The sequence below is a fragment of the Haemaphysalis longicornis genome, unplaced genomic scaffold, assembly GCF_048455015.1.
Source record: "Haemaphysalis longicornis isolate Haplotype H1 unplaced genomic scaffold, Haemaphysalis longicornis Haplotype H1 scaffold_5, whole genome shotgun sequence".
Lineage (NCBI taxonomy): Eukaryota > Metazoa > Arthropoda > Arachnida > Ixodida > Ixodidae > Haemaphysalis > Haemaphysalis longicornis.
Genome location: NW_027526385.1, coordinates 29,993,668 through 30,006,020, shown reverse-complemented (window position 1 = coordinate 30,006,020; position 12,353 = coordinate 29,993,668). Strand labels below are relative to the sequence as shown.

Sequence of the window (12,353 nt, the reverse complement as noted above, 5' to 3'; positions counted from 1 at the left end):
ATGACAACTAAATTAAACTCTGGTAATGATACAGTCGTATTAGCGGCGAATCGCAGTATATTTTTTTAAATATAGCTACGTTAGATTGAGGCCTACAGAGTATGTTTCACTATCTCAAGGGCAGCACGTGCAATTCTTTGGTGACGCGACCAGGTAGACGCACGCAATTTTAATCAGAACCTAGGGCAAGACAGCTTCGATGTTCAACCTACTGTTCTCTATTCTTCACGTGTAGGTGGTGTAGGGTCAATTGTTTGTAGTACTCTTTTACAATACCCTGGGGCACTTTGGCTGTTGTATTTTATTAAAGTGAGTCTCCGAATGTCTATTCATGCAGGGCTGCTAGGTAAAAAAAAACACTCAAGGATAAAATCTCCGAAATGGAGGCATGGCACAATACAGCGTTTACAATATTATGAAACATTAATTGACAAGCAGTTCTGAGTAATCTGACCGGCAATCGAACTCCTGCGCGAACACCGACTGCTTCAAATGTCTGAAATGGTAAAACAACTTTGATGTTCTTGTCCTTGCCGCTATTATAAACTTTTCGTCTTTGCAGCAAGAATCATGTCGAAGGACACCATTGTGATCAGTGGCTTCTCGGCCTACTTTCCGCAAGCTGATCATCTCAATGAATTCAAGGAGAAGCTTTACGCAGGCGTCGACATGGTCACGGATGACGAGGCACGCTGGCCCCGCGGTAGGACACAATTTTTTTTTGTCCTAGCCGAGAAGCAATATAAGAGCGAGCATTCTAGGAACAACACAGTTATAAACAAAAAAATACCAATGCACGTAAGACACCTGAAGCTCCGCTGCCTTGAACTTTCGGAAATCATTTTTTTTTGCAGGGATCAAGTATTTATACAGTGTTTTGGTTAGTTAGTTGACCAGTTAGTTACCTGTTTACTTGTTTAGTGTGCATAGTTAGGATTTATTTGATTTTTTTGGCCAGGGTGTTATTTGAAGTAGTTCCTGAAATATTATCCCGTTTAAAAGACAGCAAGCCCTTCAGTACACCCTTTTCCTTAAATATTAGTTGGCTCGTTTGGTAATTTGTTCGTTAGCTTGTAAGGGTGTTGGTAAATTAGTTATATGTTACTTATCTAGATAGTTACTTACTTTGTTAGTAACTGACGTCCTTACTTACTTAGCTACTTACTGACTTACAACACTTCACTGAAGCTAATATTTTTCCAAATAGAGGCAACAAGGGAAAATAAATAATGTACAGCGCAGAGCAAAAATGTATTACCATTATGAAAAAAAAATATTGCCTCGTGACAAAGCAACGATTCGCCCTCATGTACACTGTTACGGTAGAATAATAACTTTATATGGAATGCCGTAAAAAAGGTAAAAAAGTGCACGCGTAAAATGTTCCAACATGCTGACAGGTGAGGATCATCGTGATATTGTGAGAAAGGCTGTTTTCAGTGCCAATTCAAACCGATGAGAATATAAAAGCAGGCAGATGGTGGCGAAACCAGTTTATAAAGTCTGTGCAACTAAACCTTCGAGCAAATTAGCGGAGTGCTGTTTAGGATAAGTGTCACGTTTTGGTGAGTAGGCCATGACGCGGAAAGGCAAATCCGCAGTGAAATTGTTTGTCGCAGAGCAGATTAATTTAACTGACGTGTTTTATCAAATATTCGTTAGAAGCTGACGTGATTATTGGGCCTCGCTGAAATGTTTGTAGAGGCTTCCAGGGACATCAGAGTGACCCAAACGTGTTATGACAGGTTTTATACAGGCGGACACCATCGATCAAGGCTGTTTTTAAAAAAGGAAATAGCTTGAAAATGGAAAATTATCGACCCATCTCACTAACATCAACCTGCTGCAAAATTGTGAAACACGTAATCGCCTCTTTTATTAACAAATTTCTGGAAACAAACAGCGTCCTTTCGGAGTTCCAACATGGGTTCCGCAAAAACCTTTCTACCACTACTCAACTTGTTACAACCACTCATGAAATCGCACAAGCTTTAGATTCATCTAGCCAAATAGATTTAGTCTTTCTTGACTTCAGTGAAGCCTTCGATCGCGTACCCCATAATAAACTACTCATTAAGCTTTCTTCTTTGGGTCTTCCTGCGTTTATAATTAACTGGATCAAATCATATTTAACAAACAGAACACAGTTTGTGGAAGTCGACGGGTGCGCATCTGAAAGACTTGGTGTAACATCTGGCGTTCCACAAGGCAGTGTTTTGGGACCGGTTCTTTTTTTAATTTACATCAATGACATAACATCTGCTATTGACCCGAGAGTTTCTATTAAATTGTTTGCAGACGACTGTCTTATTTTCAAGGAAATCACGGGCACCGATGACCAAGTTTTGTTAAACAGCAGTTTGACGGGAATTGGTCAGTGGTGCGCTACCTGGGGTATGAGCTTGAACGCCGACAAAACAGTTCTACTTCGTGTAACGAACAAAAAACAACCCTTTCAGTTTTCTTATTCAATAAAGGGTGCACCAGTGGTAGAAAAAAGCCAGTACAAATACCTCGGGATAACGTTCACCAATACTCCGTCGTGGTCAAAGCACATAGAAAACATCTGCGCATCTGCCACACGCAAGTTAGGCTTTTTACGGCATAAACTCAAAGCGTCACCAACGCATGTCAAATTACTGGCCTTCAAAATGATAATACTTCCTAAACTGCAATACGCTTCGGTTGTATGGGACCCTTTCATTAAAAAAGATAAATACCGGCTTGAAATGGTGCAAAGACGCGCTATACGGTTCAATTTCAACAAATATAGTACCACTGACTCACCAACTTCTCTAATGCTGGCGAACAACATTTCAACCCTGGAAGATAGACGAAAAATTTATAGGCTGAAACTGTTGTTTGCTCTTTATACTGGTTCCACAAAGGTAAATGCATCGGTATACATTCAGCCATTTGAATCGTGCCCCACGAGACATCGGCACACGCACAATTTACTTCCGTATCGAGCCCGCACAAACATGTTCAAGAATTCGTTTTTTCCACGTACAGTATCGGAATGGAATTCACTGCCTGAAGTGGTCTTCACATCTCAGTCCATTTGCCATTTTGAGCGTGCCATATTGTCTGTACTGTAGTCTGTATTCGACTTGCTTTACTGTTTATCGCAATTGTGATTGTATAAAGGGAGATATACTCATCTCCGTTGTTCTGAAGGTCGTGTTAACTTGTGTTTAAGCTCATCTATACATCTCTGTATAATGTACTTATCTTCTTGTATTTTGTGTACGCTTGTTTTTATCATTCATCTATCACGCTTACGTGTGTTTTCCACTTAATTTTTGTGCCTCTCCTGCTTGGTCTTTTTCAAGACCGCAGTATAGTGTAAATAAAATAAATAAAGCGACATGTTTTTAATACCTAAAGTGACACGTCCAACGCCATTTGGGCTAAACTAACGCGGTGGTCATAAAAAGGAGACATGAAGCCAGGGCTGTGTTTTCAATCAATTGTTCTTTTGTTTCATTTGCTGTGGCAAAAACCAATTCGACGTGTATTTCTAATTAAATCAACGCTGCTACTGTGAGTTGTACACTAACATTTTACCTCAAGCAAGTCTGAGGTTGCTACCATCTGCCGTGGCTTAGTGTCTATGGCGTTGTGCTGCTGAGCACAAAGACGCGGTTTGGATTCCCGGCCGCAGTGGCTGCTTTTGGGATGGTGACGAGAAGCAAAAACGCCTGTGTGTCAAGATATCAGGGAAAGTTAAAGATGCCCTGGTGGCCAAAGTTAATCTGAAGGTCTCCACTGCGGCGCGTCTCATAGCCCATGTGTAGCTTCAATCAATCAATCAACATCATCCTAAGATTTCTTTCACGCTAAATAAGGTTGAGGTGGTGGCTGCAAGTGGGGGGTAGTGCAGCATTTCAGCATCCCTTCCACTGAATAGGATTAGGAATTTTCACCGCTGGGTTTTCGAAAATTTGCTGAAACTGCGTTTCAGGGTAGCGGGTACCACGGAACTTCCCCCAAGCGCTCATTTCTGAGAGAGCCCCGGTGACGGGGCCGGGACGACGCTTGTACCCATTTTACCGGTGGGTGTCCGGCGGCGGGATTCGAACCAACCACCTCCCAAAGCCGCGACGGACGCCCGAGACCACTCGGCCACGACTGTGGTGTCGAAGTGTATGAGCAATGGCAGCCGTTTTTAGTAGTTTGAGAAGGTCTTGCCTAGGCATACTTCTTCAAGCATCGTGCACCTACTGTGTTTGTCCTGGCTGTTGAATTGAGTGACAGACAGACAGACAGACAGACAGACAGACAAAACTTTCGTGCTTAGGCAGCCCAACAAAGTCGACCGTCTTAAAAATTATACTACTGATGAACGTAGCTGCCCATACAGAATAGCGGATGCGGTTTACTTCAAAGATATTGTGGTAAATCCTGCTGCAGCCTATAAAAGTGCAATCTTGTAGTCAAAAAAAACTTCGACACTTAACGCTCAATCAAGAAGTCACGATGCGCAGGTTGCTTTCTACTTCACCTAAAGTTACTACCGATCAGATACTAATTCATAGGCATGCACGTGCGGCTTACAACGCCAAAAATAAACTACATTTTCAACCCAAGTGCATATATTTGAAGATTGCCCAATGGTTTAAATACTTACGATATCTCCGGTGGGACACAGTGACCTCAAGCACCCAGAAATATTATACGATGATCGCTTCAGGTAGTAATCATCATCAGCAGCCTATCTTGGTCCACATCAGGACCGAGGCCTTTCCCATTGGCCTCCACAAGTTTCGGCTTTGCGCCATGCGCCTTCATTCCTTGCCTCCAAATTTCCTTATTCGTCCCTCCATCAAGCTAATAGCTGCCATCTTCTTCAGAGCCCGTCCCTCGGTATCAGCTCTATTACCCTTTACCTTTATTACCTCTATTATTATGGTAATAAAACATAAAACAGTTATGAGAACATAACTACCTTTGACAGGTCGTCAGTGCCGATCGCTATCACGAGAAAGAAATCTGACGTTTATTAGAAATGTGCTCGGCTGCACTCGTCAAGTACTCCCAAATAATGAACAGTAAGCTGTCTCTGTCGCTTTAAGCACTGTGTTTCTTTGTCGCAGGTCACTTGGGCTTGCCCGGTCGCATGGGCACCATACGAGATCTGACGAAGTTCGACGCGCAGTTCTTCGGCGTGCACCCTAAGCAGGCGCAGGTAATGGACCCTCAGCTACGACTGCTACTGGAGACCTCGTACGAGGCCATCGTTGACGCCGGCTATGACCCGGCAACTCTACGTGGTCGCAAAGTTGCAGTTTTTATCGGCTGTGACCAGGCGGACACACAGGAGGCTCTGAGCGTAGACACGGACAAGATCGATGGTTACGCGCTGTTCGGGGGCAGCCGGTCTATGTTCTCCAACCGCATCTCTTACTCCCTCGACATCCACGGTACGTGCAGTCGTGATTGTGATTCACTGGATCAAGGTTCAGAGAGGCTTCAGAAGTCAGTCAGCCAGTGATCAAACTTTATTGATGTGTTTGGGGGGAAGGGGAAGGTTGGCCAAGAGAAGTGAGTGGAGCTCTCTTTCCAGGTCCCCAGTTTCAGCTGTCCGTATCTTCGCTCTTCTGAACAGCTCTCGCTGAGTCTCGAGGGCGGAGTTGGTCAGGGCTGCCTCCAATGTTTCTAGTGTGTTTGGTTCGTCGGGGTTCTCGGGGGGCCATATAATGACGCACCCCCAGGATGCGTAAAAGAGATGTGCTAACCCTTCGCATTTCTTGTCATGTTCGTCTGTAGTGTTCGGGAAGCAAGCGTAGGCTTGGGTATGAAGTTGTATGGAATTTTCTATAATTTTTATATTCTTAGGTGTTTAAGTTTTGTGTGGAGGGGGAACTTCTGTCTGCTCACACGCAACCTGGTGAGGAATTCTTAGTGGGTTTCAGCTTCGGAAGTGTTTTGAAGTTGAGGGCTGTAGATAACCGACGATAATGATGGTAATAGTGATGCTGATCGTTATGATTATGGTGGTGTTGGTAGTGGTGGTGGTGGTGGTGGTTGGTTGGCATTTGGATTTTGTTATCCCAGAAACGAGACTGCGTTTTCTTTTAGCGTCTTAATGGCTCCCCCACCGAGGTCAGCCGTGGTTTTTTCACCTGAATCGTTATTCAACCCCACTTTATTTTAGGTGCCACCTTTTTCACCACTCCAGACATCATACATAATGTAACAATTAAGGCAAATATTTGCTTCAATAGGAAATAGATATGCGTGACACGCGAAATGCTCTTGCAAACGCCTTTAACGTGATACAATCGTGTTCGTGAATACAAATATGAGGATGAAATCATTAAATATGTGTTTCAAGAACGTCAAACGTTTAACTATAAGGTTTGGGTCAGTTAGAAGGACGAAGGATGTCAGGACAAAAAAAATTGGACGAGGACGGGCGCTATAGCGCTCGTCCCATCTCGTGTTTCGTACTGTGTCTGCCTCGCGCTTAGCCTAAAGGACGAAGAGGTATTGAGGGCAATTTTCTATAAAGTATTTGGATTAGTTTGTTGGACCATTCACGAGAACAGTAGAGGGCCATGGTCCTGGTGAACTGCGAGTCCTGGTCCTAGTGAAATCAGACGAGGACGAGCGCTATAGCACTCGTCCCCTCGTCCTGTCTCGTGTCCAGTCCTGTTTCTGCCTCGCGCTTAGCCTACAAGAATGCATCATCAATAAGCCCAACTTCACACTCTCTCCGCTCTATTTGTTCCTCAAATGTAGAGTCGAGATGGAGGCTTGTATAAACCCCGCCTTTCTATTGGGAACGGTAGGTCCAAGTGTCACCGTTGACACTGCCTGCTCGTCGACGATGACGGCGTTGAACCAGGCCGTGCTGGCGCTTCGTTCTGGACAGTGCGAGGCGGCCATCGCGGGAGCATCCAATCTCCTCCTCAGACCGACCACGTCGCTAAACTTCTGGCGCCTGGGGCTGCTCTCAGACGACGGAAAGTGCAAATCCTTTGACTCTGAAGGTGAGCACCGCTAGCTCTCTTATGTCATAGCGGTAGCAAGTATTGCACTCCAAAGGGCTGTCAACTGTCGCCTGCAATTTTGAATAAGGACGTGTGTAGGCTAGCCCACCAAAAATTATTCAGCCACCTTCATAGACACTTTCGCTACAATTGCAAACCCCCGGGTATAAAGCTGACCATGATATCTTGCTAAAAACGCGAAATCAAACCAGTGAGAGGGAAAAGACCACCGAGATTATTTGCTGCTGGGGATTAGCGACGTGAAGGGTGTGAAGGGGAAATTCGCTTGCCAACAATTTGAGTGCGATTTCCCTTATGGCTCACCGAAGAGTATTTAGTCTCTGCGTTATCGCATTGTTTTCGTTCACCTCTTCGGTGAAAGCCTGCGTCCAAGTATTTGTCGTGGGAGTTAAAGTGTCGTTGTCGTACAATAGTTGTTCCATTATGGCCGAGTATGTGAAATAAAACAGGCAAACTTCACGTTCACGGACCTCTTAAAAAGTGATCAACCCGCATCTTGTCATCATTACTTATCTTATCAAGTGCATGATTCCGTAAACATTGAAAAGAGAAACAATCATGCAAGCAGGAGAGCCAGCCAACTAGCGAGGACTCATGTGATCTGGAAACAGAGAGGAGGTCAAGAGGACATGACCAGACGAAGTGCATGAGCTTGCGCAGACCAGTGTTACGGGAAAAAAGGTGGAAGGGCCGTTCGACTCGTCTACAGGTTTACCCCCTACCTAGTGGAGAGCGAAAATGGGAAAAATGGTGCCAGTAAAAAATTCAACAGAACACAACGCTGCGCATGCACCCATATGTCCCAAAAATAGGACTAGACATTCTATCAGGAATGTACTCCCGGCGTCAAAAAGCATCAAAAATTACGCCCACCTCCCCTCGCGGGAACCCCGGTGTGATGTAACGCATCTCATGGGTGGGTCCATTGGCGTTTTCCATCGTATTGATTACGCTTATAGCAGGGATTCTCACGCGAAGGGGAGGTGGGCGTAATTTTCCATTGTCACCATGCAATGCACATGCAGTACACGTATGCTCAGGTACGGTCTTTATTGCAGACGAGAATGAGTGCCTTGTGGTCCGTAAAGTGCACAGTTAGGGGCTCGACGATTGCATCCAGCAATCGTCGAGTACTGCGCGAGAGTTCAGCGTAATGCGGACGACCGTCGACTGAGACCATCGGAGCGCGGTATGCCGGTTTATATTCACAGCGCCCGAAGGAGAGGAGAGCGCGGAGAGAGAGAGAGTACTGCACATGCGCAGCCCGCGCAGCGCCGAGCGCAGCGCCGCCCACCGGCGCCTAGCAACGGAGTGAGAGCGCGCTGCGCCAACCCGCAGCTGTTTGGGAGAGAGTGTTCGCTATCGGAGAGAGGAGAGGAGGAGAGGCGCAGCTGTGAGGACAACGCCGGACAGACGCAGCAAGGACAGAGGGGCGAGCATGAGATGCGTTGCATCTAAAAATCCAAGCACTTTCTCTGCTACCTGGTAGCTAAGGTCATACTATGCCTATGGTGATGATGCTTCGAAGTGCGACGCTTCGCTTAGAAGAGCAAATTAAGCGTTGACTGATCAGACAGCAGAGTAATTATTTTCAATTTTCGAAATCGCGTCCCGGAAACTTTTGACGCCGGGTGTACATCGGCTTCGAAGACGTAGGTTTATTTGATGTGATAGGACAGTACTGCCACCGGGCGGGCTCCATGAGATAAAAGTAATGTGATAAAATGAAAACCCTTGGAAACAGCACGAACGAAAATCTTTTGGAATACAATAGCTCATGCTAAGGGATCCTATTAAGAGATTTAATTTAGACTAAAAACACAAAAAAAGAAAATACACGACACGCCGCTGATTACCAAGTGGTTTGTACTGAAAGAAAAACACACACACAAACACACACACACACACACACACACACACACACATATATATATATATATATATATATATATATATATATATATATATATATATATATATATATATATATATATATATATATATATATATATATATATATATCCGCACAGGTAAGACCCATCCTATTAGACCTTCACGCCTATTACGACAACCAGCCATTCTTCCTCACACATCCCAGGCCACAGAATTTACAAGGATGTTAGAGTAGCTCTATGCATTAGAAGGTGTTGCTGGAGTTAAATAAGAAAAGAACTTCGCGCTCAATTCAGGATTTTCTTCCAAATGCAGCCAAAGGCTACGTCCGGAGTGAAACCGTGGGGGTCTGTTTTCTACAATGGGCGTCTGAGGCACGTCGCGTCTACGCCAAGGTGGTTCACGTCAAAGCCAACTCCGACGGCTACAAGGCAGACGGTGTGTGCGATTGAAAATATGTCACCCCCTTTAACAATTCCATACCAGGCATGAATTTCTCTGCATTATCTGTTGAAGCCCCTTCAGACTTTCTTGTAGTCAGCATTGGTCATTGTAGCCGTGAATCAATTAGTTGCTTCCGTGAATACAAGGTTCTTGCTCTCACGACCAGTCTCGCAAAATAGAAGTTTATAGAAAGGTAAAAGATTATTTCTCTGTGATACCAGGCAATGTTGACGCTACTCCGCACTAGGCAGTGATGAATTACACCGCTAATGGAAACTTATGGGTATAACCAGGCGTTCCCATCCGTATTACAAGTGCTGTAACCATAATGGGTTCAGCAGGATGGAAAGTTGGGTGAGTTCGATTTGATTCCTAATGTCTGAAGGCGCGGAAAAAAGACGTTGACGAAAAAAGAAATACACAAGACGACGCGTCGTCCTGTGCATTTCTTTCTGCATCGAAGCCTTTTTCTCCGCCTTTTCATATGAGGAACAACGGGTTCGGCTTTGCTGTAACTGTCAAATCTCGGCGTCTTTGCGTGATACAATTTGCCTGGGCATGCGGACAGGCAGCCAGCCAGTCATAAGACGTCCTTACTAGCGAAAGGTATTTTTTTCGCAATCTCCTGGCCAGACAGAACTGCTAAAACTTTTCCATTTCACGACCGAACTGAAAATAGTCCTGCACTTCCCGTCCTTTCAGGAATTTCATTCCCCTCATGCGAGATGCATGAACAGCTGATGCGCGAAGTCTACGCAGAGGCTCACGTCGATCCACACCAAGTTTGCTACGTTGAGGCTCACGGTACTGGAACAAAAGTCGGCGATCCTCAAGAAGTGGGCGCCATCGCTAACGTCATGTGCGACCCGAAGCGCAAGAGGCCGCTCATGGTTGGAGCGGTGAAGAGCAACATGGGGCACCCAGAAGGTGCTTCTGGTGAGTGTATGCTGCTAATCCTGGTGTCCAGAACTGCGGTTGGTGAGTCGTGGCGCATTCAATGCCTCAGTTCCAGAACGGCATATCTTCTCGGCGTAGGTACGTACACCCAAGAGCAAAAGATTACGGACCACGAAAGCAGAAATTTGGGGTTATTTCCCTGCCGCGCGGCAGCCATGTTTACTATGTGCCGTATTTTCCATTACTTCAGTCACTATACGACATCTCGCATGCACACGGTGGGTTGTCGGGCTGCTACCAGAAAAGAAATAACCTAAAATTGCCATTTTTCTGGTCCGTAAACTTTTGATCGTGGCTGTACATTGACCTCGAGAGCGGGGACCCGCAATTCACGTCATTTCATTTTCACTACTTAGATCATTTGCGCACATGGCTCTTCAGTAAGATGTGACTTGACGATAGCGTTGCTCACAAGCACATAAGTTCGCAACAAGCTGCTTAGAAGAGTTTTTACCTGTTGTTGAGCAGCTTTTGTACCACACAAGCAAAATTTCAATCATAACTTGCCCCATCCCTTCGCATCGTCTCTTCGCAGGTGTCTGCGCCATAGCCAAGGTGATTCTCGCAATGGAGACTGGAACCATCGCAGCTAATCTGCATTTCAGCAAAGCCAACCCGAACATCCCGTCCTTGGTGGATGGCAAAATTGAGGTTGTTGACAAGCCGCAGCCTTTCGAAGGCAGCCTCGTCGGCATCAACTCGTTCGGCTTCGGCGGTGCCAATGTGCACACCATACTGGAGTCAAACCCAGCACCGCACGTAGACAGCCTCCAGAGGGAGAAGTGCGAACTGCCAAGGCTTGTTCTTATGGCTGGAAGACACAAGGATACACTGACGGTGAGTTCACTTTCGGCTGAGTAACAAAGTCGTTTGCTTTCTCTCGTTTGATAAATTGAGTGTCTAAAGTTGATCAACCAACCTGGATAAACGCGCTTCTCACACCTGCCTAACCCCTTCCCTTGCGTCTGCTATTTACTCACCCAGCTCGCTGCTACAGCGTTGACTGGACACTGACCAATGTTGGTGAACCAAAAAAATCGAGTGAAACGGAGGTCGTATAAAAAGTCTATATATTTTTTTCATGTTCTCGTCAAGTTAAACGACTTCGCATACTAAATCCAAGTTCGAAATGAGAAACACCATCGTAATGCTTACAGTGCTTTCTGTATGACTTATTGCTACCAGTGATTACATCATGGCCTGCATTTTTGTGCCTACTCCCCACCAATGCAGAGAAACCTGGACCGCTTGGAAGCTGAAGGACCTTATCCAGACTCCGCGTACGCTCTCCTCAACCGAGTCGGGCAACCCAGTGTTAACCAGTTTCCCTTCCGAGGCTTCGCTCTGCTGCCCGTGGATGGTTCTGGGAAAGATGTCGTGAAGTTCGCCGAGCAGGCACCGGCTGCCAAGCGGCCCCTGTGGTTCGTCTTCACGGGCATGGGCTGCCAGTGGAATGGTATGGCAAAGCAGATGATGCAGTTCGACGTGTTCGCCCGCTCCATCCACAAGTCACACGAGGTCCTCAAGCAGTTCGGCATCGACCTCATCGACGTGGTGACCAGCGACAACGCTACAAACGCCAACATTATTGCAGCGTTCTCCTCGGTGGCAGCAATCCAGGTACGCCAGGCGCAATTTTTCTGGAGATGCACAACGTACAGCCGACGATAACGAGACAGGAAGCCTCGAAATAAAACTGGTATTTCTTCAGGAAGCTTCCAAAATAATTCCATGAGTACACATTTTTGAACGAAGTTGCTAGACACCTTTTGCCTTGTAAGTGGAGTTCCGTATTATTTGCACAGCTGCCAAGAGTCCCTGCTGTCTTTCGTGGTAAACTATAGCGTGGTTTATCATTTTTTTTTTCAGAATTTCTTTTGAGCGCTGCAGGCTTCCTAAAAAACTTCAGCCCCGAAATCACAACCTTGGTACATGGCTATCGCATTCAAATGCATGCATATGTGCATGCACATTGATGTAGCTTAGACTTTCTTTTCTGAGGGGAAAAAATTGGCTTGTTGGCCGTAGGAAACACTAAACGCG

The 12,353-nt window shown here is 45.7% G+C and overlaps 1 protein-coding gene across 1 annotated transcript in view; it reads left to right on the top strand.

Annotated features, from left to right (window-relative positions):
* The first annotated feature begins 565 nt into the window (after positions 1-565).
* LOC144138011 (fatty acid synthase-like) overlaps positions 566-12,353 on the top strand; it is a 46,830-nt gene continuing 35,042 nt past the window's right edge. The window contains exons 1-7 of the mRNA XM_077670047.1: positions 566-703; positions 5,097-5,423; positions 6,795-6,995; positions 9,225-9,347; positions 10,056-10,289; positions 10,846-11,147; positions 11,544-11,930. Coding sequence (XP_077526173.1) covers positions 571-703; positions 5,097-5,423; positions 6,795-6,995; positions 9,225-9,347; positions 10,056-10,289; positions 10,846-11,147; positions 11,544-11,930 — 1,707 coding nt within the window. The 5' untranslated portion in view covers positions 566-570. The remainder of the gene's footprint in view (positions 704-5,096; positions 5,424-6,794; positions 6,996-9,224; positions 9,348-10,055; positions 10,290-10,845; positions 11,148-11,543; positions 11,931-12,353) is intronic.